The following is a 26,451-nucleotide window of genomic DNA, read 5'->3' on the forward strand; positions in this document are numbered from 1 at the left end:
ACATAACCGGTATTATTTGCTCTGATACAAAGGCACCCATTTTGATTTGTGAGGAAATTCAACCAATACAACCATCTTCTGTTTAGCATCTCCGCGATCCCATGTTTTTTTTTATTATTTGTAGTCTGGATGTAATTACAACCCCGTCCACACCCCATCTTGCTTTATCATGGCAGCAAATATTTACCAATACAAAAGATGAATAGGGTTCCTTGTAAAAGATTTTGTCGACAACGAGAAGAGCCTTTGGCATGGCCCACTTTCCGGCGTAGACCATGTTGGAAGTCTTATTTAACCGGGTTACTGCATTGAGAAGTGTGCTAAAATAATTGAACAACCACTGTTTAAATTGCTAAGATTTTTATTTATTTGTATATATATACAACCATAATTTAAAAAAACAACGCGCGAATATCGACAATGGTAAATCCTGATATTTGATCACTTGGGTGATTAGTATTCTCCTGGAAAATATAAAAAAGAGAATCATTAAAGTTTAGTGTAATTCCCAAAAGTTTTAATCGCCTTGTTTTAACAAAAGGTCGGCTTAAGATTTCAATAAACCAAATGTTTAAATCTGCCGTACATATTAGTTCCAAATTTATAAAGTTATTCTAAGTAATCTTAATAAAACTTACTGCATAATTCTTCGACGAAAGCCAGGGCTTGTCGCCTGGAGCCCGCGCCAGCTCTGGCCAAGCTGAAACCGATTTCGTTGAGGGCATCAAGAAAACCGGGATCAGCATTTCCGGCATCAGCGAAGTAAACATCAACTCCGGCTTCTTTGGCAGCTTGGGCATTTTTGATAACAGCCACCTGGTCAATTTTTCCACCAATGAATATAACAGCAACCTTTCGGGCATCACCACGTCCGCCTTTCTGGGATGAGTAGGCAGAGCTAAGAGAACCAATAAGTTTTGTAAGCCTTGGGCTGTCGTAGGATTCAAGTCTCTCCCTCACGTCAACGAAGGTAGAATATTTATTGAGATTGAATCCAGCATCCAATGGGCATGATCCACTGATGACACCAACTCTCATGTGGGCGAATTCCTGGGCACTGAGCGTGTGTGTGATGAACTGTGTTACCCAGTTAACTCGTTCCATACCAAGATAAGCAGGATCGAAGACATAGTAAATATCAGTGGGATTATCCGTACCACATTCTGTAAAAATAAAATATTCCTCAAAATAGTTAATACTAAACTGATAGAATAATTGACAAAAAGTAGATATTGGGATAGCGAAAACCAGATTCTTTGAAAATAAGTTCGTATCAAAACTTTCGATTACTACCAGGCCTATGTACGATGACAATAACATAGGGTTGGGAGAGTTAAACAGATAGATGACAAAATTAAAATCATTTATATATAGTCGAGATAGTATAATATACCTTCAGCAGCTGGTGTTGGAGCTGGTGTGGTTGTGGTGGTTGTTGGGATTTCTGGAAATAGAAGAGATAAATTAAGCCATAGAAGATTTTAATATGATAGAACATACAATTTAAGTTATCTGGAATCTTTCAGTATGAATTGAACTGACAACCTGCTAGTTAATTCTGTTGGACATCTGACCAATTTGCAATTTGTTTATGATAGTTTTAATTGATAAAACTCACTTTTGCAGGTCTTTCCAGACAATTTATCCTTGATGGCTTCCAATTCGGAGTATGTTTCTACGATGATGACTCGGTCTGGATCACCAGCAATACTCTGTAATTCTGATTCGTTAACAGCCCTGCTCACACCAATTGCGAACATTTCAATACCATCCTGGCGTGCTTTCTTGGCCTCAAGAGCTGTCTTAGCGGAATCCTGAGATTTTCCGTCGGTAATAACAATGCAGATCTTGGGCAGACCTGATCTAGCTTCTGGCATGATGTTTTCTCTCATGTAAGCAATACCTAAACCTGGTGAAGGGTAAACAATATTTGTGATAATTTGTGAGAGGTATCATGTATCTTTTTAAAACAATATTTTATCAAGATATCTGAATGGGATAGGGGAACATGCTTAGTCGCTCTCTAATTAGTACATATACATATACAATAAACATTTAAAATAGATTCAATATTTTAGTTATATTTTATAATAATGATTACGAATACTATTTTGAACTCACCAGTTTCGGTTCTGGATCCATGATGCCATTTCAATTTAGAAATTCTTCCTTGGAGTGATTCACTGGTGAGGAAAGCGTTGAAAGTAATGACATCTTGAGTGTACACTACATCGGCATAGGTTTCAACGGCAACTCGTACCTTGTTTGGACCAATTTCATATGGACTAATGAAGCTATTTACGAAAGCTATAGCTTTAGTAAAGTTCTGGGCCCAGATACTAGATGAAGCATCAAGGATGAAAGCTATGTCCAATGGATGTTGATAACAGACTGAAAAGAAGGAAGGTTGAATAACTATTTTATATGCAAATATAGCTTTGTCAGAAAATAGCAATATTAAAGATACATTATGGGAGATGAGATAAAGAGATGGCAGTTCTCGCTATAATAGTTAAAATCTAGATAGTTTAAAGGTAATTTGCTGAAAATTTCAGTCAAATTGATCCACTATGAGCCGAGAAAGAAGCGGGTGAAATTTTTGCATAGTCTCGGTCATCATTACTAAAATCATTTATATAAACAGTATAGTCTCGATTATCCACTTTTTAAAATTTAATTATCAATGGCCGTTAGCGCATATAGGAATCTAATCCAGCCAACATCGAAGGCTAGCCTTGACATCGAGAGTTTATTATGGTCTGGATAAGTTAATTAATGTCTTAATTGATAATTTAGATAACATTTCAGGCCTAAAGAAAGACTTGTAATAAGCAGATTTTGCTCTTGCATAATGCATGTTTAACTGAGGAGCCGGTTTATGAATAGAAGCTTTAAAAACCAGGCTATTTGACCAATACTGTCTCTGGCAATTGTGGAATAGAGGAAGACACCCCTGATGCAATGCAGATATATCCAGAAAATGAAATGACAGGCAAAGCATGTATACATAAAATGAAAGGAGATGGGATTTAACATCCCACTGTTCTGCAAATGAAGACGGACATTAGCCATGAAGTGTCAAGGCAGCGACGTTACCGCCTACTCTTCTTCTAGTTTTGTATGCCAAGGGTTCTTTTACCCACATGCCACTGTTTTCACGTGACCTCTCATCCCAACGGCTAGACGCCGTAACTTGATACCCCTTCCCCCGCACCCCAGGCCGTACCACAATACGCCATAACTTGATACCCCACTCCCAGGTCCTACTAAAATACAAAACGGTTAATGGTCACTAGTATGTTACACGAGAATGCATAGACTGGAGAAGACATTTTTTTTATCTATTTAATTAATATTTACCGTAGTTTGCTTTTCTTTTGGCTGAAAAATAAAAATATAAAATGATTAAATAATATAATAATGCATAGATGTACGGTCAATACCCAACAATGAATGAACACACGACGAATGGTATTTCTAAATCAGACAAAATGAAATAAAAACATAACGAAATAAAAATCACAGGAAAGAGCTTTTCTATCTGAAAACCGATGAGTGTCATTTTCTTGACTGAAAAACATTGATTAACTGCATTTGTGACTGAAAAACACTATGCATGGTATTTTTGACTGAAAAAGAGTATGTAAGGTATTTTTGACCGAAAAACATTATGAATGGTATTTTTGATTGAAAAACATTGATTAATTGTCTTTGTGACTGAAAAACACGATGAATGGTATTGTTGATTGAAAAACACGATGAGTGACATTCTGATGTATTAAAACAAATAATATATCTACCAGGAAATATGATATTTACTCAAACTATTTTATTTAGTGAAATGTGGTAGTTACTCAGACTATTTTATTTCATTGAATTATCCAATAGAAAATAAAAAAAGGTAATATTTACCCAATAAGTTTCCAATACCGAAATCGAAAGCTGTGACAGCCTGAAAATATACATGTATAAACGATCATAAATTAAACAAATTGTGTTTTGCGAGCTATGCTCAGTTTTGTTGTTGGATAACAATAAGGCAACATAGATTCATCTAGGCGTTCAGATTCAAAGTACCACAATAGTATTGGAAGTTCGGTCAGAAGAAGTTATACATCCACTGTACGATTGTTTGTAATTTGATTTTAAAATTTATCAAACATAAAAGTTAAAAAAGTGAAGATAATTCAATATTCGGTAGTTATTGAAATAATAGAAGATTTTATTTCTGGCAATATGTGATTGTGGTAGACATCTGAAACGCCAGCTCACTGACAAAAACTGCCGTTCAAAAGCCCCTCCATTACACATCACTTAATATATTCTGAAAGTTTAGTTTTGGAATTCGAGCATTATGAATTGCCAATATGATGTTAAGAGAATTGAGGTATACAATTTTTAGTCGGTCTTAACTCACGATGAAAAGCAAAACAGGACTATCCAACTAAGAAATCCAAATCTCAGATGAAGGGGATTGGACGATTTAAGACTTTTCAACTAAGAAAAACAAATCTCAGATGATGGCGATTTGACGATTTAAAACTTTTCAACTGTGAGAACTAAATCTCAAATGAAGTCGATTTAAGATTTGACCAACGTTCAGATGAAAACTTATTCAACAAACCTGCGGTGTCACTATTCCCTTTGCATGAATATGTAACTAGAAAAAAAATAACCTAAGTAAAAAGACTTACCCCGATGCAAAGAAGTGCTACAGATACCCTAAGTAACATGGTTGTATATGCTGTTATTCCAGTAGAGAGTGAGGATGGATCATGTTCCCTTCCCCTTTTATAGGAAAAAGTCCCAAAATAATTGACCGATATGAAAATGGAGATGGGGGCGTGGGCATACATTAAGGAAAATGTAGTCTATAATTTACCCTTTCAGCGAAATTTATAATTTGGTGAACAATTTTAGAGAAAGGCAATTAATTTTATAATTGCAAACTTTTGTTTTGGGGGAAATGTCAAAATGGTCACTGTTAATGTTCATTGGTTTAAAGCTATAGTCTGTTTCTAAGCTTGGTGGTAAAATTTTAATATAGTAATACAATATTATCACTCCTGTTCAGCGCCTGTTCAGCGACAAGTATTAATACGCCTTATTATTGGATATTGGTCGGAGATTCCATTGGGATACATCATGATAATCTGAAATGAAATAGGGTTTAAAGTCCTTACGTGCCCGCCAACGTGTACCCGGGACCTCGGTTTTTAGCCTTATGTGAACGATTAGGCGCGGATCCTTGCCAAGCCCTCTAGCCTGTACCACTAGGGGAAATCACACTGGGAAATATTACATTTAATAGGTACATTTAAATAAATTTAAATTCAGTGTGCCTTTTAAGTTTTCTTTCGGATCTTCGACACTCATTCGGATTATATCGAACTATGACTATAGCTGCGTTCACACTAGAGGTTTAATCTGAATTGAAATATTACATTTAATAGGTACATTTAAATAAATTTAAATTCAGTGTGCCTTTTAAGTTTTCTTTCGGATCTTCGACACTCATTCGGATTATATCGAACTATGACTATAGCTGCGTTCACACTAGAGGTTTAATCTGAATTGAAATGTATCTTCGCTAGTACAGAGTCAAGAGTGAAGTACATGTACGTACGTGTTGATGTATAGCCATACGTGTTGATGTATAGCAAACGCGACCAAAAGAGTAATCATCCTCATTCGCATTTGATTTTGGTGCCAACGAAATCATGCCCGGCGCTGCACGGCAAGGTGTCGAAGATATAGGACCCAGCGTCGCTGATGTAGCCTTAATTGCCTCAGGAAATTAAACATAAGCAACACAAGCTCACCAATACGAATGTCTGGCGCATCCATCTTGGATATGAATGACCTTCACTGCGCATTCAGTGTGGCGCTTTTCATTCTGAATTCAATCCGAATAAACTGTAATGTGACGCACCGCTTTTAAAACAGGAAAAACCAATCCGGAATTCGCATTGAAGGCGCATGCAGTGTGAACGCAGCTTAAGAGCTAATGTAATTCAATTCGGATTCGACATCTTATTCGGAGAAGAGAAAGAAGATGTCAGTACTTGGAATGTTGGAATATCGATAAAAAAATATTAAAGATACATTATGGGAGATAAGATAAAGAGCTGACAGTTCTCACTATAATAGTCAAAAACTAGACAACGTAAAGGGAATTTGCTGAAAATTTCAGTCAAATGCATTCACTCTGAACCGAGACAATTTAGCGATTGAATTTTCGGCCTAGCCTCGATCATCATTAATAAAGTCTGTACGATAAAAACATAGTCTTGATTATCCACTTCATGATTTAATCATGAATGAAAGTTGATCAGCAAATCGGATCCTAATCAAGTAAAAATGGCAGGCTATCGATGACATCGAGCGTTGATTATGGTCTGGATAAGTTAATTAATGTCTAATTAATAATCTAGATAACATTTCAGGCCTAAAGAAAGACCTGCGATAGGCAGATTTAGCTCTTGCATAACTTAGTACCTTTAAAGTAGGAACCTAAGTAAAAGACAAACCCTATGACAGATTTAGGCATCTATTCAGAGCAACTGGCTATACATTTATGATAACGTTTGGGGACTTTTATGTGGAATTTGTCACCACAAGAATTCCACAAGATAACAGACGTGTAATAATAAAATACATTCCGCAAGATTTTCGAGTTGTGTGTTTTTGTTACACAGTGGTATAGGACAGGAATATAAGGATCTGATAATAAATTTTTGAAAACATTGGTGTCCAATATCTTGTGGAATTCTTGTGTTAAAAAACACCACAGAATAAAATCTGGTAGAATATACTTACAAGTTGAGAGGATAAACTATTAATGTTCCAGCAAAATAAATAGAAAATATTTAAAAAATTTTCATGGTTCAACTTTTCCAAACCATGTCATCCCCTATGGGGATTAAACGGATTAATTAGGATTATTTTTGATTTCAACATTTAACAATTCAAAAAGAAAGTGAAACATTTTGTACATGTTTACTGTTTAATTCAGGAATGGCCAACCTCTGAATTCGTGTGTGTGTGAACACATTTTACGCATGGTGTGTAAAAAGGTTGTTCAGCTTTGGTTTATGTCGTCACTACATTAATGTTTTAACAGTGTTGGACTCTTGTGTATAAATACTGGCCTGGAAACAGACTAATATATTTCAATTATTAATTGATTGGGACAATCACGGGTGCGTCTAATTTATAAATATTGTCGTCACATACTTATGTCTATTCATGACCTGATTAATAGGCTGATGGCATTAGAGAAAGGTTAACGGTATTAACAAAAGTACACTTTTATGCTACATAATTATTGAATTCATTACTATGGAACGTTTCAACAATGATAACGAAATGAAATGAAATGGGGTTTAACGTCCTACCGTTCTGCTCCGAACTGGGCTAATGAAGACGGGCATACGCCATACAGTTTGCAATGAGGGAAATTATGCACTACGGCCTACTCTTATATCGTATTCCAACTGCCGTCCTGCATTACTGTGCTTTCTCGGCTAATGCAGGAATCGAACACCCAAGCTCCAGGCTAGCGAGCCAGCGCCCTACCCACTTAGCCACCATGATCCTCGACAATGATAACGATGGGAGTAACCTCGCCATGGCCTTGTATAGTAATACATTCAGCAAATACATTCACGAGGTTTTGAAACCACGCCATGTGACTCAATGACAGGCCATATGATACAGCGCGCACGTGCTAACCATTCGACCACCCCCTCCCCCTGTATTTACAACAGCTTTAGCTTCTATATTGTTGTATCTATGAGTTTGGGGTGATAAATTGGCCTCTTATATGTTGTGTTAAATGTCAAATATTCCGCAACCACACCAAATGGGGCCAAGCTTATAGCGAATAAACATTTAAGATCTCCTCCAAAATTAGTTTAGTATTTTGGCATGTTTGGAGGTATTTATGTAGAATTGGTCAAAACAAGATTTCCACAAGATATTGGATACAAAAAAAAATTGAAATTTTCAAAATATTTTAGTATGTGTGATTATACACTCCACAAGTGATTAACTGTATTTCTGTATTTCTGTATTTACATACATCTGACGACCTGAATTGTGTCATTAACACTGTTTCACTGGTCGACACCCTATTACACTATTTTCTTACTTTGTATTTAATGACTCTGAATTTATATTTTATGACTCCGAATTTGTATGTAGTGACTCTGAATTTGAATGCTCTTAAAGGTCCATTTTACTGGGTGTGATATCTGTCGCAAAGACTGGGGTCACACTTAATTGATTATCAACTATTTGAATGAAGTGTTTTATCCTGAAGCCGAACGCCTCCGAAATTTTGCTCGCCACCAGAGCAAATTTGTTAGGACAATTTTAATTAGTCAATCAGAGTGCGAGGTCCAAAGTCGTGTATGATCAAACTGTCAATGCGTCAAATTTCATCTGCGAATTTCCACGCGTACTGCCACTTTCAGTACGAACGATGATTCGCGCGGAAAGTCGCAGTGGTCGCGTTTGTGCTCAGTATAAATGCGCCTTTAGGGTCAATGGTACTTTGATAGGTTCGCACTATCACGATTCGTGCTACGATTGAAATTGTGGTTTTAATCGTGGAGTAATCGTGGCGATCCTTTCAGGTCTTATCATATATTGAGGTCGGTCGTAGCAATCGTGGTGACCCTATAGAAACGTATCCGAACGTATCTGCACGTATTGTAACCAGGGGCGGATTGGGGCCGGAACCCGTGTCGGAGCGGCCCTTTTTACTGACCACGGAGCCTGTACGGGGGGTCCGGGAGGCTCTCCCCCGGGGTGAATCCGATGAAATTTTGGGATGAAATTCGGAATCCCCATTGCAGGATTCCGAATTCCGGCCCACACCCAGCACACCCGGCCCAGAAAGTCTATTATACCAGTCCATTCCAGACTCCAGTGATGGCGTGGCGGCCCGTTAAAGCTACCGGCCACATACAACATGATCATCATCGCTCCATGGCCGTTTCAATACCCCCCCTCCCCAATATAATGTTCAGCAGAAAAGTTTTTTTTAGACGAATTGGACAAAATCCGCCCCTGATTATAACACAATCGGTATGGAATACAGACCCAAATTTCGTTTTTATTAAATTTCCAACGGTTGCCACCCTATATACCTCTGACACTTGTGAATTTTGAATAAATGACGTAAAAATTTTCTGCACTGCTTACATATTCTTACCAAACAGACTATTTCATTGGCTAATCTATTACACTAAATACAGCCCGATTTATTTATTTCCAAATCCTACTGTTGAGAAGAATTATAAAACAAACTTTGACTTACAGAGAGCAAAGCGAATAGGATCTGTGTTTAATCAAGTTTTGTAAATATTAGAACGGAAGCGCAACGAATGAGTTACAGTCCAATCTCAAGATTGGATGTCGAATTCAGCATGAATACCTGTATAAGACGTTTTATCCACAGTAATGGATTTTCCATGTGCGCTAGGTGTAGGAAGGAGGACCTGGCAAATGGAAACGTATAGTCGTTCGGGTGGGATGAAAACCCCAAGTTCCATGTACACATTGGTATACACGTAAAAGAACAATTGACAGTTGGAATTCGAAATAAGACCAGGCCCCGAGTTCACAAAGCATTCTCAGACTTAAGTTGAGAATTTGCTCAACTTTCAATCACTGTTTATGATAAAGATCTTTGATGCAGAAACACAAAACTTTGCACATAGTTTCATATCGATGTATTTGATACCTTAAAACAACAAAAGTTTTAGAAAGGGCTATATTTTAGTTAAAATAAGGTGAACAAGTTTGAGTAAATTCTCAACTTAAGTCTGAGAATGCTTTGTGAACTCGGGGCCAGGTCATATATAGCGCCGCTGTCAGGGCAAAATTTCCCCACATAATACCCCGTATGGCGTATGCCAACCTTCATTAAACTGATTGGTGCAGGGGGTTGGATGGCTGAATGGTTAGCGTTCGCGCGCTGTATCATAAAGTCTGTCATTGAGTCGACTGGCGTGGTTTCGAATCCCCGGTTGTACGTGGCAAGGAGTAGGGTCGCCTGTCCAACCTCGTGGGTTTTCACCGGGTCCTCTGGTTTCCTCCCACTGCTAAAGACCCCTACGCGCAAGCGAATTATGTAAATAAAATTAAACCAAATGTTAGTCCCGAAATGACCTAGTTTGTGTCGAGTGGACGTTAAACCCCATTTCTCTCTCTCTCTGGGGGATCACGTGGCTAAGTGGGTAAGACGCTAGCTCGCTAGCCTGGAGGTCGGGTGTTCGATTCCTGCATTGGCCGAGAAAGTTCATCCAGATTTTCCGTCGTGGTTCTCCCTTGTCAGTGATGCAGGACGGAGGGGCTGACAAGGAAAGCTGTCTAGTCGTTCGGATGGGACGAAAAACTGAGGTCCCGTGTACACATTGGCGTGCACGTAAAAGATCCCTTGGCAGTTGGAATTCGATATAAGAGTAGGCCGTAGTGCCGCTGCCCGGGCAAAATTTCCCTCATAGCACACTGTATGGCGTATGCCCGTCTTCATTAGCCCAGTTTAGGAGCAGAACAGTAGGACGTTAAACCCCATTTCATTTCATTTCATTTCATTTCTCTCTCTCTGATTGGTGCAAACATATAGGACGTTAAACCCCATTTCATTTCATTTCATGCGCGCTATATATCGAAAAGGGGTTAACTTAACTTAAAGGAGAAACATTTACATGCATTTCTCAAAAAGTCAAAAATATCCAAATATAAAACAGACCGTCATTATCATTATGGTATTTTATTTATCTAAGACATATAAAGAGGGTGGTGTGTAAAACATTGATCAACGATGTAACCATTAATCAACGATGTACCCATTAATAAACGATGTACTCATAGATCAACGATGTACCCATTAATCAACGGTGTAACCATTGATCAACGATGTACCCATTGATCAACGATGTACTCATAGATCAACAATGAAACCATTTATCAACGATGTAACCATTGATCAACGATATACCCATATACGATTTAAAAGTGTTGGTGCTTCATTATTATTAACCGGTTAACCTGCCTGCCCCGGGCTGAAAGGTTTCAGTATAACAGTCAGGAATTCCTGTGTTCTCTCCTCCAGTACATCAAATTTTAGGCTGTTCCCCCAAAGACATTCTCCATAAAGGAGCCGTTATATACCCGAATCCGCAGCCCATTCAAAAATGTTATTTTAATCTGTATCTAAGTGTTTAACGTGTCATTTCGTTACTTTGGCAAGAAGACAGCTAGTCATCTCGAGATTTATTGTATGTAGCAATGAACTCCAACCAATCCAACATAAATTAAACCATTATTTCTAGAACATACAACCAGCTTTGAAAAAGAACAATGACTTATGCAAGGGGTTTTGAAATAGAACAATGACGTATGCAAAAGCGAAATTGTTCGATTATTTCGCTGTTTCCGGGACTTCATCACTTATCATAATTGGGAGAGTCGTCTGTGGTGATTATATAAATCTGGGCCTAAATTATTTTGCTGTCTTTTTTTCCGGGACTTTATGACTGGTAGACATTGGTAGTATCATGTCTACCTAGATCTCGGCCCAAAAAATCTTACCGGGGATGCGAAATGATTTCGGAAAGTCCTTGTCTTGTTTGGCAATGTATAATGCACACAGAAGTTATAACAGTATGATTGACCCCAAATGAACCACGCACCGTGCTTTTTTGGTTCTTTTAAAGAATTAATTCACTTCAAGATGGACGTCTAGGCTATTCTATTCCCCACAATAACAGACAAAGACTTACAGCATACGAGGGAGAAACTAGTGTAGCCAACCTTTATTTCATATTTTATATCATTGATGTCTCGGATTGCAAAGGGTACCCGCTGATACAAGTGGGGGTAAATATACAAATTAAATAAAAATGTGAAGAAATAGCCCAAATAGCTTGTCGGCTCACAATATTGCAACTTTCGGAAGTGATCGTGTGCTTTGTTTAATAGGTTATGTAACTTAGCCACAGTGGCTAAGTGAGCAAGACGGTGGCTTGCTAGCCTAGAGGGCGTGAGTTCGATACTGTGTTGGTCGAGAAAGTTCATCGGGATTTTCCTGTGTGGTTTCCCTTTGGATTTCGATATAAGAGTAGGCAGTAGCGCCGCTCTCCGGGCAAAATTTCCCCTATAGCACACTGCATGGTGTAAGCCCATCTTCATTATCCCAGTCAAAGCAGACCAGTAGGACGTTAAACCCCATTTCATTTTCATTTAAGGAATTTCAATGTTCATTTATATGACCGACTTGGTAATCGTGAGAAACACTGCATCAATGTGTGGAAACATATAGACATGATTATCAAGTAAAAATGGAAAGTGCAGTGCTTTAGATAGATATACATGACTGGTGTAAAGGTATCCTTTCATCATTAAAACGTTAAGATGAATAATCTAATATGCTAATATGCACACGGAAAGGAATAAAACTCAAGGTTATATTTAAAAAATTTTTTTATTAACAACAATCATAAATGATAAGATGGCTAATCAACATATTTGAGTAAATAAAAATATTTAGTATTTTATACTTATTAATCTCTGCCCCAAAAATTTGAGCACAATATGAGGCTGAAAAATGTTTTTATACGGATCTGATCTTTTCTATTTACTAATTTGTATATTATGTCCAGGTATTGTTTTACACTATTGATATTTCCTTGTGATATAAAGATGTTTTTAATATACTGGTATTATTCAAAGTCGCAACCAAAACATTATAAATCTGAACATGTGTTAACCACTTCATCTAGTAATGCAACCGGTGCACCGTTCACACATCAGAAACAATCAAAAGCTAACATTGTTTTCTTCACATCAAATATTTTTTCCAAAGATTGTCATGGGATTCGGGAAATTCAATTTCTGTATCTTTTACTGCACAGGGCCTCGATAAAAGCATTTGCTTGTCGTCTGGCACCAGCTCCAGCACCAGCCAAACTAAACCCAAGGAGACGTGTGTCAGCATTTCCTGCATCAGCAAAGTAAACCTCGACCCCGGCTTCACGGGCCGCCTGTGCGCTTCTAATTACAGCCATATCGTCAATTTTTTCACCCCCAATGAAGACAACGGCAACTTTTCTGGCACCAGGACGTCCACCTTTATCAACGGAGTAAGCTGTAGTCAGGGATTCTATTAACGTTGTAAGTTTTGGATTATCATAAAAGACAAGCCTTTGCATAAACGCGGATATGGTTGAGTATTGACTGAGGTGGAATCCAGAACCTGATGGACAGGATCCAGTAATAATACCAAATCTCATGTGGAGGAATTCCTGGACACCGACCGTGTGAGTGATGAATTGAGTGACCCAGGCAGTCCTTGAAATGCCAAGATAAGCAGGCTCAAAAACGAAGTAAATATCAGTGGGCTTGTCAATACCACATTCTGCAAGAAGAAAAGAAGAAAAAATAAGAAGTTGAATGACAGAACAGTTGATTTAGCGGCATTAAAAACATCCACTTGACATTCACACAACACATTAGGTCAGTGAGAGATTACTACAATTTATATATTTATTTTAAGAACTCGTATGTTCGCAACGATCTCTAGGGCTTGGAACAACCAGGAGAACGAACATCAGCTGACGAACCCACTGCTTGGCGTGCACGAACGTAATGGTCATGCCACACTATTGCTTGAGAGAAACGTATGAGTTGTGTATTAAAATTAATAAAATAATTTTCATACGCAAAATGCCCTTGAAAATACAGATTTGTTCGTATGCTTAACGTATTGAAATTATGCGTATCGTATCAGTAGCGTAAATAATTCTGCCTCGCCTGACCGTTCTTGAAAGTGATATTTTTTCAAACGCCGGCATACGCTAGTAGGATACGCAATATTGTGACCCCAACACAGAGCTAGTGAGAATCGGCACTTGCGTCCAAATAGAGCTCAGCCATCGATTTATACAAATTTAAGAATTCAGAGAATTAGCTATCGTGAATAATACATACCTTCAGCAGCAGGTGGTGGTGTGGTTGGGACTTCTGAAAGATACAAAAGGAATTTTTTTTACAGAATATTGACGTATGAGATCGGATTCCAATGGGACTTCGACTTCATTATGGACAATAACCGAGAGAACGTGGTCGTCGCCTGTCTATAATTAGCCCTTAATCGCTTTGAGATTTTCGAAGGTTGGATCTGACTCGTCAGTAGTAACGATTTTCTACCCGCATTGCAAGTGTGTTCCTTTCCTAGAATATTTCGTTTAGAGATTTCTGCTTGATATACATGAATTAATTATCATTGTGTTATTAGGGAAACATTCAAGAACATTTCATTTTATTGTTTACTCACACCAAACATTTCTTCCAAAGTTTGTTTCCCGAATTAAGATAATTTATATCAAATACACTTACTGCACAAGGCCTCGATAAAAGCATTAGCTTGTCGTCTGGCACCAGCTCCAACACCAGTCAAACGGAAACCATCTTCTTCGAGGGCGGCACGAAGTCGCGGGTCAGCATTTCCGGCATCAGCAAAGTAAACATCAACACCAGCTTCACGAGCTGCCTGGGCGTTTCTAATTACCGCCATGTGATCAATTTTCTCACCCCCAATAAAGACAACAGCAACTTTTCTGGCACCAGGACGCCCACCCTCATCAACGGAGTAGGCAGTGGTCAAGGATCCTACTAATTTTGGTAGTTGTTGTTGGTCATAGAAGTGAAGTCTTTCTGTAATTGCTGATAGGGTTGAGTATTGGTTGAGGTCGAATCCAGCATCCAATGGACATGATCCACTAATGATACCAAATCTCATGTGGCGGAATTCCTGGACACTGAGCGTGTGACTGATGAATTGAGTGACCCAGGAAGTTCTTTCAATGCCAAGATAAGCAGGATCGAAGACATAATAAATATCTGTGGGACTACCATTTCCACATTCTGTAAGTATACCATGCCAATATTATTTTTAGGTATTTAAAACTATTCATTTAGACAAAGGTAGATACTAATTTGTTTAGACCGCGCTCTTCCCAAACAAAGCTGAATATAAAATCAAAATTTCTCAAAACCGCTAGGCATGCCCCACCTGCATTAATAAAAAAGTGATGAAAAGAAAGTCTATTATACCAGTCCATTCCAGACTCCAGTGATGGCGTGGCGGCCCGTTAAAGCCACCGGCCACATACAACATGATCATCATCGCTCCATGGCCGTTCCAATTCCCCCCCCCCCCATATAATGTTCAGCAGAAAAGGTTTTTTTAGACGAATTGGACAAAATCCGCCCCTGATTGCAACACAATCTGGTTGGAATACAGACCCAAATTTCGTTTTTATTAAATTTCCAACGGTTGCCACCCTATATACCTCTGACACTTGTGAATTTTCAATAAATGACGTAAAAAATTTTCTGCACTGCTTACATATTCTTACCACACAGATTATTTCATTGGCTAATCTCTTACATTAAATACAGCCCGATTTATTTATTTCCAAATCCTACTGTTGAGAAGAATTATAAAACAAACTTTGACTTATAGAAAGCAAAGCGAATAGGATCTGTGTTTAATCAAGTTTTGTAAATATTAGAACGGAAGCGCAAGGAATGAGTTACAGTCCAACAGTTACTTGTGTAATCTCAAGATTGGATGTCGAATTCAGCATGAATACCTGTATAAGACGTTTTATCCACAGTAATTGATTTTCCATGTGCGCTAGGTGTAGGAAGGAGGACCTGGCAAATGGAAACGTATAGTCGTTCGGATGGGATGAAAACCCCAAGTTCCATGTACACATTGGTATACACGTAAAAGAACCCTTGACAGTTGGAATTCGAAATAAGACCAGGTCATATATAGCGCCGCTGTCAGGGCAAAATTTCCCCACATAATACCCCGTATGGCGTATGCCAACCTTCATTAAACTGATTGGTGCAGGGGGGTTGGATGGCTGAATGGTTAGCGTGCGCGCTGTATCATAAAGACTGTCATTGAGTCGACTGGCGTGGTTTCGAATCCCCGGTTGCACGTGGCAAGGAGTAGGGTCGCCTCGTGGGTTTTCTCCGGGTCCTCCGGTTTCCTCCCACTGCTAAAGACCCCTACGCGCAAACGAATTATGTAAATAAAATTAAACCAAATGTTAGTCCCGAAATGACCTAGTTTGTGTCGAGTGTACGTTAAACCCCATTTCTCTCTCTCTCTGATTGGTGCAAACATATAGGACGTTAAACCCCATTTCATTTCATTTCATGCGCGCTATATATCGAAAAGGAGTTAACTTAACTTAAAGGAGAAACATTTACATGCATTTCTCAAAAAGTCAAAAATATCCAAATATAAAACAGACCGTCATTATCATTATGGTATTTTATTTATCTAAGACATATAAAGAGGGTGGTGTGTAAAACATTGATCAACGATGTACCCATTAATAAACGATGTACCCATTAATAAACGATGTACTCATAGATCAACGATGTACCCATTAATCAACGGTGTAACCATTGATCAACGATGTACCCATTGATCAACGATGTACTCATAAATCAACGATGTACGCGTTGATCAACGATGTACCACCCATTGATCAACGATGAAACCATTATCAACGATGTAACCATTGATCAACGATATACCCATATACGATTTAAAAGTGTTGGTGCTTCATTATTATTAACCGGTTAACCTGCCTACCCCGGGCTGAAAGGTTTCAGTATAACAGTCAGGAATTCCTGTGTTCTCTCCTTAATAAAATAATTTTCGTACGCAAAATGCCCTTGAAAATACAGATTTGTTCGTATGCTTAACGTATTGAAATTATGCGTAGCTTATCATTAGCGTAAATAATTCTGCCTCGCCTGACCGTTCTTGAAAGTGATATTTTTTCAAACACCGGCATACGCTAGTAGGATACGCAATATTGTGACCCCAACCCAGAGCTAGTGAGAATCGGCACTTCCAAATAGAGCTCAGCCATCGATTTATACAAATTTAAGAATTCTGAGAATTAGCCATCGTGAATAATACATACCTTCAGCAGCAGGTGGTGGTGTGGTTGGTACTTCTGAAAGATACAAAAGGAATTTTTTTTACAGAATATTGACGTATGAGATCGGATTCCAATGGGACTTCATTATGGATAATAACCGAGAGAACGTGGTCGTCGCCTGTCTATAATTAGCCCTTAACCGCCTTGAGATTTTCGAAGGTTGGATCTGACTCGGCAGTAGTAACGATTTTCTACCCGCATTGCAAGTGTGTTCCTTTCCTAGAATATTTCGTTTATAGATTTCTGTTTGATATACATGAATCAATTATCATTGCGTTATTAGGGAAACATTCAAGAATATTTCATTTTATTGTTTACTCACACCAAACATTTCTTCCAAAGTTTGTTTCCCGAATAAAGATAATTTATATCAAATACACTTACTGCACAAGGCCTCGATAAAAGCATTAGCTTGTCGTTTGGCACCAGCTCCAACACCAGTCAAACGGAAACCATCTTCTTCGAGGGCGGCACGAAGTCGCGGGTCAGCATTTCCGGCATCAGCAAAGTAAACATCAACACCAGCTTCACGAGCTGCCTGGGCGTTTCTAATTACCGCCATGTGATCAATGTTCTCACCCCCAATAAAGACAACAGCAACTTTTCTGGCACCAGGACGCCCACCCTCATCAACGGAGTAGGCAGTGGTCAAGGATCCTACTAATTTTGGTAGTTGTTGTTGGTTATAGAAGTGAAGTCTTTCTGTAATTGCTGATAGGGTTGAGTATTGGTTGAGGTCGAATCCAGCATCCAATGGACATGATCCACTAATGATACCAATTCTCATGTGGCGGAATTCCTGGACACTGAGCGTGTGACTGATGAATTGAGTGACCCAGGAAGTTCTTTCAATGCCAAGATAAGCAGGATCGAAGACATAATAAATATCTGTGGGACTACCATTTCCACATTCTGTAAGTATACCATGCCAATATTATTTTTAGGTATTTAAAACTGTTCATTTAGACAAAGGTAGATACTAATGGTGCCATCTCAAACTAGAAATTCGTTCTTGGAGAGTTTTACTGTTGCCAAAATCATTGAAATGCATGACATCTTGAGTGTACACTATATCGGCATAGGTTTCAAGTGCAAATCGAACTTTGTCTGAACCAATTTCATATGGACTAATGAATCCATTTAGAAAGGCTTTCACTGTTGCGAAGTTCTGGGCCCAGAAACTAGACGAGGCATCAAGGACGAAAGCGATGTCCAACGGATGCTGAAAACAAGCTGAAAAAAGGAGAATAAGAAGTTTTCACGGATCATTGAAATTAGCCATACAAATATTTTAGAATAACATTCTACACTGTTATAACTACATGGCTAGTCAGCCATAAGTTAAGATGACCTGCAAAGCTATTCACAAGAGAGTATAATGCGATGTTTAGTACAACTTAACAGAATGCGTAACAATGTTTTAATCATCCTCGGTTACCCAGTGTACTCATTCCGTTCTACTCCACTATACCCTGGGTTAATCTATGGGGGAGACACGTTTTCAAGTTATCGGCCCTTGATGATTGTGCTATTTTTATCGACAAATCCCATAAATTGTTATTTGAAAAGGAAGTTGGCAAAGGGAAGTAACTCTCATCGGACATTGTTAGGAGTTAGCCTATTCTAAATGCGTAATTATTAACAACCAATTATATATTATGTTAATGAAGACCAGACGTTCATATAATAATGTAGGGTCATTAGTTTTATTGAGAATCGTTCGTTCGTTCGTTTCCGGAATTTTATGTCCACGTGATATCGTAGATAAATTATTGTAAATGTTGTTGTTAGTGTTTAACGTCCGCTTCCACCGAAGGTGATATCGCAGACAAGTTGTCTTTTTTTTTATTTTCATTATCTTAGCGCACGCGCAGGGGTCTTTCCTGTGGGAGGAAACCGGAGTAAACCCACGAGGTTGAGAAGGCGACCCTATCTCCAAGCCACATACGCTCACACCAGGGATCGAAACCACAACCGCAAGCCAGAGGTGACCGGCCAGCTAGAGTTCGAAGCGTGACACACTAGGCCATCCCACCCCCTAATTGCCAAGTATAACTTCAATAATAATAAACATAACAGAATGACATATTTCTGACAAAGAACGAATAGTAATAATAATAACAAAAGTCAAACATATAGATGTTATACATATTTGAAATCAACAACACATACTACATATTTTGATAATACAATTATATATAAATAAATTATAAATATATACATTATTTACATAAATCATTCAGTAAATGGACATGAATATGGTTATCTACCCTTATAAAAACGCAGGCGAAACGATTGGTATGTAAACTGTTTTGTGATTGGTTCGTAGACTGTAGCCACATTCTAGGCCAGGGCAGATCATTTGAAATCGTGGAACCCTATGGATTAACCCAGGGTATAGTGGAGTAGAACGAAATGAGTACACTGGGTAACCGAGGATGTGTTTTAATTTGCAACACAACACATTTCCCTTTTGATTAAGAGACAAATCAAAAGAAACTTACCCATATTTGGACCACCAACATTTCGTCTTTCTGAAATATAAGAGAGGGTGAGAGAAAAAAAGATAATGTAACATTCTATGCTTTGATAGCTGTGGTTCCATATCAAGATTTCCCGGCGTGGTTCCCCCTTGTCAGTGATGTAGGACGGAGGGCCTGACAATGACAGTTGTCTAGTCGTTCGGGTGGGACGAGAAACTGAGGTCCCGTGTACACATTGGCGTGCACGTAAAATATCCCTTGAGAGTTGGAATTCGATATAAGAGTAGGCCGTACTACCGCTGTCCGGGCAAAATTTCCCCCTTAGCACACTGTATGGCGTATGCCCGTCTTCATTAGCCCAGTCCGGGGCAGAACAGTAGGACGTTAAACCCCATTTCATTTCATTTCCATGTCAAGACTTCTATTACTTATAATTGTCTTTATTCTTCAGGGGGGTGGATGGCCGAATGTTAGCAAGGGCGTGCTGTATCATAAGGTCTGTCATTGAGTCAGCTGACGTGGTTTCTATTCCCCGGTTGTACGTGAAAAGGAGTAGAGTTGCCTGTCCAACCTCGTGGGTTTTCTCCGGGTCTCCCGGTTTCCTCCCACTGCTAAAGACCCCTACGAGCAAGCAAATTATTGAAATACAATTGAACCATGTGTTAGTCCCGAAATGACCTAGTTTAAGTCGAGTTGACGTTAAATCTCTCTCTCTCTCCCTCTGTCTCTCTTTATTCTTCTGAGCACTTAACCTGGGGGTAGTAAGGATATAAATAATATTGGTTTGAAATTTTCGACGTCTGTATAAATGAAATCGTTTAACTTAAATCTAATGGTTTCATTAACTGTGGGTTTTATATGGAAGATATAAGGTCTAAAATATATGTTTTAGATCCAGAATTGGTGGCTTGATTAAGTGGGGCTTTAAAGGTGAAGACCCTCTAATTAGAAAAAAAAGGTACGAATTCTAGTGCTTGAAATTAAACAAGACAAACACGTGATATAAGCCGAAGCTATTATACTGACTTTTACTGTAAATTCAAATCTGTAGAAAGCAAGTAGATGTACCCCGTGTTCCAGTAATAAAACTGCAAACCAAATGTTGTTCTACACAAAAAAAAATACCATTACCATTATTTATATCTCCATTGCCCACAGATTCACATAATATAAATTGAACAAGAGTAAAACATATTTACCGAGTATGCTGCCAAGATTCACATCGTAGGCTGTGATAGTCTGAATTATAAAAAAAAAAATCATACAAAATATTTACAGATTAAATTACTCGTATAATAGTTTATAGTTGCAGGTTGTATATCTTCTGTATGTATTACTGCTTTCATTAAATCTGCAAACACTATTAGCTTGCATTGATTTAAAGTCATTTAAGATGCATTATATAACAGCTAAATGTGCCTATTGCTGGTCTTTAGTTTGGCTTCATTTAGACATTTGCAGATGCCAAGCCTATAATCAACTCGGGTGGCTGAGATTTAAATGGATTAAAACACCCTCGAGATTTGAAAAATTAACGATAAATATCGAGATGTAGTCTCGACTGTCAAGTACCGTAGCTATGATAATAAACAATCTACGCTTCATCTTCAAACAGTCATAACGGCGCTCAAAATAAAGTAATTTGACTGAAACTTTCAATATATTCATTTATCATTATCTTTTTTGGAACTATTATATCTCTTTATCTAAATCCTACACAATACATCTCTAATAAAACAGGGCGGTTGGATGGCTGAATGGTTAGCGTGCGCGCGCTGTATCATAAAGTCTGTCATTGAGTCCCCGGTTGTACGTGACAAGGATTTGGGTCGCCTGTCCAACCTCGTGGGTTTTCTCCGGGTCCTCCGGTTTCCTCCCACTGCTAAAGACCCCTACGAGCAAGCAAATTATTGAAATACAATTGAACCATGTGTTAGTCCCGAAATGACCTAGTTTAAGTCGAGTTGAAATAAAATTAAAAACCATATGTTAGTCCCGAAATGACCTAGTTGTGTCGAGTGGACATTAAACCTCATTTCTTTCTGTCCATTTGAAATAAAATATAATAAAATGGCCCGGGTTTAACGTCCTAATGTTCTGCTCCGACTGGGCTACGCCATACAGTGTGCTAGGAGGGAAATTTTACCCGGACAGCGGCACTAATGCCTACTATTACATCGTATTCAAACTGACAAAGTATCTTTCACGTGCATGCCAATGTGTACACGGGACCTCGGTTTTTCGTTCCATCTGAACGACTATAATTTGACCTTGCCCTGCACAACTGACAAGGAACACCACGCCGGAAATTCTCGATAAACTTTCTTGGCCAATGCAGGGATCGAACCCCTAGTTAGCGAGCCAACGTCTCACCCGCTGAGCCATCATCGATTTGAAGGCAATATCTTAGACAGACCTTAGTATAAAAATAGTAAAAGCTGTATTTGGCAAAACTTACCCCGACACAGAGGAGTGCTACAGCTACCTTGAGTAACATTGTGTATTTATGATATCCCTCTTTGAAATGATACTGCATTAATTTCTCGTCTCATTTATATAATGCTCTTTTCCGATAATTGTACCGACTCTTAAATTCGCATTAAAAAGTGTGGGAATTCATTATATGATTAGTTTGAAATTAATATAGCAATTATAGTGCAAAAAACTTTTATTATATTATTGCTATCAAAAGTTTTTCGTAATGTCAAAGATTGCTGTGTAATCAAGCGAAAATTCTATAACAATGACTGTTCAAACTAGTAAACACATTAGCAAGCCCTTTATTAATTATTCAGAATTCATAATGTTTAAAATTATTGGCAATTTAAAGAAGTGTATGATTCAGTTGATCCGGAATTAGTAGGTTCCGTTGGTCTGTGACGTAATCTAAATGCGTAAATATCATTGCTTATTAACTATTTGTAGACCTACGTGGGTACTGGCGGGGGAGAGGGCGAAGATTCACGCACATCAAGCTGGACAGTATAGGGGTTAGTGGCGAATGAAGAATGGCACATCTGGGATAGTGGAGCTTTGAGGGATATTAAAATGCCAGCGTTTCCGCCTACTCTTAGTCGAATTCCAACAGTCAAAGATTCGTTCAACATATTCACGTCACCCCTGCTTTTTTGTGCTATCCAAACAACTAAACGCTCAAGTCGGCAAAGAAAAATGATGTGTGATCTACCCATGGATGTGACAAAGGCTTAATTTATATGTTTAAATTAGATTAGTAAGACATCAAACCCCTTTTCATTTTCATATTGAATTGGATGCTCAATCTACACATTATCTTTTAGAGGCATTAAGTAACTGGATAGAGCAATAAATTATAACAATTACTGATTTATTTAGGCGACGTTTCGAAGAGTATTCTTTCAACTTTTCCAATCAAGTACTTGCTTGAAAACGTCGAGAGAATACTCTTCGAAACAAATCAGTAATTGTTCTTCCATAAGTATGTGTTATAGTTCATCAATCTACACATCTGTTAGCACATGGCTGAGATATGATAGTCCAACATCGACCGTTTTAGTGGTTTTCATGTTTAAAAAACGTCCAGCTTTTCTATACCGAAGCGGAGTCTATGGCTTCTTAAACATACATTATGCCAGAGCTAAATCTGCCTATTTACAGGTCTTTCTCTACCCTAAAATGTTATCTAAATTATTAATTAGGCATTAATCAACTTATCCAGACCATGATCAACTCTCGATTTTATAGCTAGCCTGCGATATTTAGCGGACTGGAATATATTTAAAAAAAAATAATCAAACGTTTAAATGGATCGTACCAACTTCAGTAATGACGATCGAGTCTAGCCTAAAATTCAATAGCTAATTTCTAGGTTCAGAGTGAAGCAATTTGACTGAAATTTTCATCATATTCTATTTATGTTATCTATTTTTTTTAATATTGTAGCGAGAACTGTCAACTCTTTATCTAATCTCCCATTTTCCCCCTTGATAGGTCCCTTTAACAGGTTGGCGGGGTTAATGGTCTATTTAGTTCACATAGCTAACATTTCTATGTATATTAATTGATGCTTTGCATAACAAACTATTACATGACGCACTGGAACTATTAGATGACGAACTACTACTATATGGCCATCGTCGTAGCGATCTAAATATATCATAATATCAGCCCGACCTGAAACCAATTGTTCTTTTACGTTCATATATTTCATTTAGTTTCAATTGATGTGGATTAATATAATTGATTAGTTATATGACCACACAAGACAAAGTCAATTCAACAATTTAAATGACTGATGTATTTTTTTCCTTTTGTTAATTCGTTGGTAATTAAAGATACATTATGGGAGATAAGATAAAGAGATGGCAGTTAGGGTTAATAGTTAAAAACTAGATAGTGTAAAGGTAATTTGCTGAAAATTTCAGTCAAATTGATCCACTATGAGCCGAGAAAGAAGCGGGTGAAATTTTTGCATAGTCTCGGTCATCATTACTAAAATCATTAATATAAACAGCATAGTCTCGATTATCCACTGTTTTTTTATTTAATTATCACTGGCCGTTAGCGGCATATAGGAATCTAATCCAGCTAACATCGAAGGCTAGCCTTGACATCGAGAGTTTATTATGGTCTGGATAAGTTAATTAATGTCTAATTGATAATTTAGATAACATTTCAGGCCTAAAGAAAGACTTGTAATAAGCAGATTTGGCTCTTGCATAATGCATGTTTAAGTATTGGCCATTCCTATTGGCACCGGTTGTATAGGCAACTTTGAAGATAACGCACTATGCAAAACTTTGTTGGTTGAAGTAAAAAGGGAAAAAGCCGGACTCTAAAATGATGACGGATGCCATGAAATGTCGCAGTATTCAGAAGTAGAATGCAACAGATTCTACTTTAACTCTCCTATCACAACCTTGATCTTATATCGAATTACAACTGCAAAGGGGTTTTTACGTACAATCCAATGCATACACGTGATCTCTGTTTTTCGTCCCAGCTGTCCTTGTCAAGCCCTCTGTCCTGCAGCACTGACAAGGACAAACCACACCGGAAAATCCCGATGAACTTTCTGGGCCAACACCGGGAGCGAAGCCACCATCTCCAGGCTAACGAGCCAGCGTATTAATCATTTAGCCACCGTGGCTGCCGAAAAACAGAAAGTGAAAGTAAAACTAAATCAACGGACTGGATACCAAGTCAAACGAAGTGACCGATGATCATAATGATGGTGTATATACTTATTTTCATCATACAATCTTCGCAGTTTCAAATGGATGCCCACGATTCTTTTAAAGCACGGATTTAAGATTTTCTAAGCACAGATTCTTCATCCTGGGGCACGTATGTTTCTGTAGGCCCTTCCGCGGTGACTCAGTGTGTAAGACGGTGACTCGCTAACCAGGAGGTCTCGGGTTAACTCTATAGGTGTTGGCCGAGAAAGTTCCTCAGGAGAATCCGACGCGATGGCCCCTTGTCAGTGGTGCAGCGCGGAGTGCCTGTCAGTGAAAGTGTCTAGTAGTTGGGAGGCGAGGTCCAATGTACAAATTGGCATACTTGTAAAAGAACCCTTGACAGTTGAAATTAGAAATAAGTGTAGGCCGGAGCGGTTCCGGAAAATAAGTGTAGGCCGTAGCTGTTCCGGGAAAATTTCCGTCAGTAGGCCACACTGTATGGCGTAAGTCCGTTATCATTTATTCCGTGGGCGCAGAAATTTGGATTATAATTACGCTATAATTTAGCCACATATAAACAGCTGTGATTTGTATTTTAGATGGACAAAGGGCAGAATACATCTCCGCATTTAGTCCTGATGCGTCATAGTACTATAGGAAATGAAATGTGGTTTAACGTCCTACTGTTCTGCTCCGAACTGGGCTAATGAAGATGGGCATACGCCATACAGGGTGCTATGAGGGAAATTTTTGCCCGGACAGCGACACTACGGCCTACTCGTATATCGAATTAAACTGTCAAGGGATCTTTTACGTGCACACCAATGTGTACACGACACGGACCTCGGGTCTTCGTCTCAGCTATCCTTGTCAGGCCCTCCGTCCTGCATCACTGACAAGGGGGAACTACACGCCGGAAAATCTAGATGAACTTTTTCGGCGAATGCAGGGATCGAACACCCGACCTCCAGGCTAGCGAGCCAGCTTCTTACCCACTTAGCCACCGTGACCCCTTTGCACTATAGAATGACTTGCAAACTACAATATTGTGAAAGATGAATCTCTAATAGGAATATCCAAAAATGGTTAAAAGATATGTGGAATTCAAATTTCATCGATCTATGTTGCTAGCCTTTTTAAAGGGCCAAACCCGATAATATTTTGGAGAATAAAACTACTTAATTTTGTGTTAAAATCCCTTAAAATCCTCTACCTAAGGGCCGAGCAACTAACTCAATATTGTGATACGTTTTCAAACAACGTAAACCAGTCGGTCTTCATCTGGAAATGGAGACCGGTGTCCAAAGCTGTATTATGCGATGTTTGGATAAAACATTTTATAACAATAATGTGTAGATGAAATTTACCTTTCGTTATTAAGTACAGCACATGGGTTAGTTACTGTATATACCTCTAAACAAACGGGAATCGATTATCCGATCACCCAACGAAAAAATTGATCCGAAATCTGAAAAGGGTTACGTGTCCGGATAAGCATTTTTGACGTTCACGTCCAAACGACTCAATAATTGATCCGAAATCTGAAAAGGGTTACGTGTCCGGATAAGCATTTTTGACGTTCACGTCCAAACGACTCAATATTTTGAGCTGAAATTTTGAGACAAGGTAAATACAACATTCCTCTATATTTTGGCGCTCAAATTCCATACGCACTCGGACTTTTATTTTTGAGACTCTGTTCAAAACGGGATAGTCCCTTTAAAAACCGTTTAACCCAAGCCGGAACATTATCTGCCATTTGGTATT

The 26,451-nt window shown here is 38.5% G+C and overlaps 2 protein-coding genes across 2 annotated transcripts; both read right to left on the bottom strand.

Moving 5' to 3' along the window:
* Positions 1-343: 343 nt before the first annotated feature.
* On the bottom strand, positions 344-4,749 carry LOC130010501 (cartilage matrix protein-like). The gene is made up of 8 exons (XM_056102034.1): positions 4,695-4,749; positions 3,913-3,952; positions 3,361-3,381; positions 2,122-2,391; positions 1,619-1,909; positions 1,394-1,444; positions 639-1,163; positions 344-464 (listed from the first exon to the last, which is right to left on the bottom strand). The coding sequence occupies exons 1-8, from the start codon at positions 4,731-4,733 to the stop codon at positions 454-456; spliced, it is 1,248 nt and encodes a 415-aa protein (XP_055958009.1). The 5' UTR covers positions 4,734-4,749; the 3' UTR covers positions 344-453.
* Positions 4,750-12,477: 7,728 nt separating this feature from the next.
* On the bottom strand, positions 12,478-22,074 carry LOC130010280 (cartilage matrix protein-like). The gene is made up of 8 exons (XM_050552888.2): positions 21,987-22,074; positions 20,728-20,767; positions 19,550-19,579; positions 17,430-17,957; positions 17,028-17,060; positions 14,410-14,937; positions 14,002-14,034; positions 12,478-13,429 (listed from the first exon to the last, which is right to left on the bottom strand). Exons 1-8 carry the CDS (start codon positions 22,062-22,064, stop codon positions 12,900-12,902), a joined length of 1,800 nt encoding a protein of 599 aa, XP_050408845.1. The 5' UTR covers positions 22,065-22,074; the 3' UTR covers positions 12,478-12,899.
* Between the last annotated feature and the right edge of the window lie 4,377 nt (positions 22,075-26,451).

This window comes from Patella vulgata, chromosome 6 (assembly GCF_932274485.2).
Source record: "Patella vulgata chromosome 6, xgPatVulg1.2, whole genome shotgun sequence".
In the NCBI taxonomy this organism is placed as follows: domain Eukaryota; kingdom Metazoa; phylum Mollusca; class Gastropoda; family Patellidae; genus Patella; species Patella vulgata.

Bases quoted from the DNA above. Each gene is read 5' to 3' on its own strand.
- LOC130010501 (XM_056102034.1), bottom strand. From the start codon at position 4,733: ATGTTACTTAGGGTATCTGTAGCACTTCTTTGCATCGGG. The intron at 3,382-3,912 runs GTAAATATTACC...TTTATTTTTCAG, and splicing joins CGGTATTGGAAACTTATTGG to CCAAAAGAAAAGCAAACTAC. The intron at 1,445-1,618 runs GTGAGTTTTATC...TTCTATTTCCAG, and splicing joins GTCTGGAAAGACCTGCAAAA to AAATCCCAACAACCACCACA.
- LOC130010280 (XM_050552888.2), bottom strand. From the start codon at position 22,064: ATGCAGTATCATTTCAAAGAGGGATATCATAAATACACAATGTTACTC. The intron at 17,061-17,429 runs GTAAGTGTATTT...TGTATCTTTCAG, and splicing joins TTTTATCGAGGCCTTGTGCA to AAGTACCAACCACACCACCA. The intron at 13,430-14,001 runs GTATGTATTATT...TTCTTCTTGCAG, and splicing joins ACCACCACCTGCTGCTGAAG to AATGTGGTATTGACAAGCCC.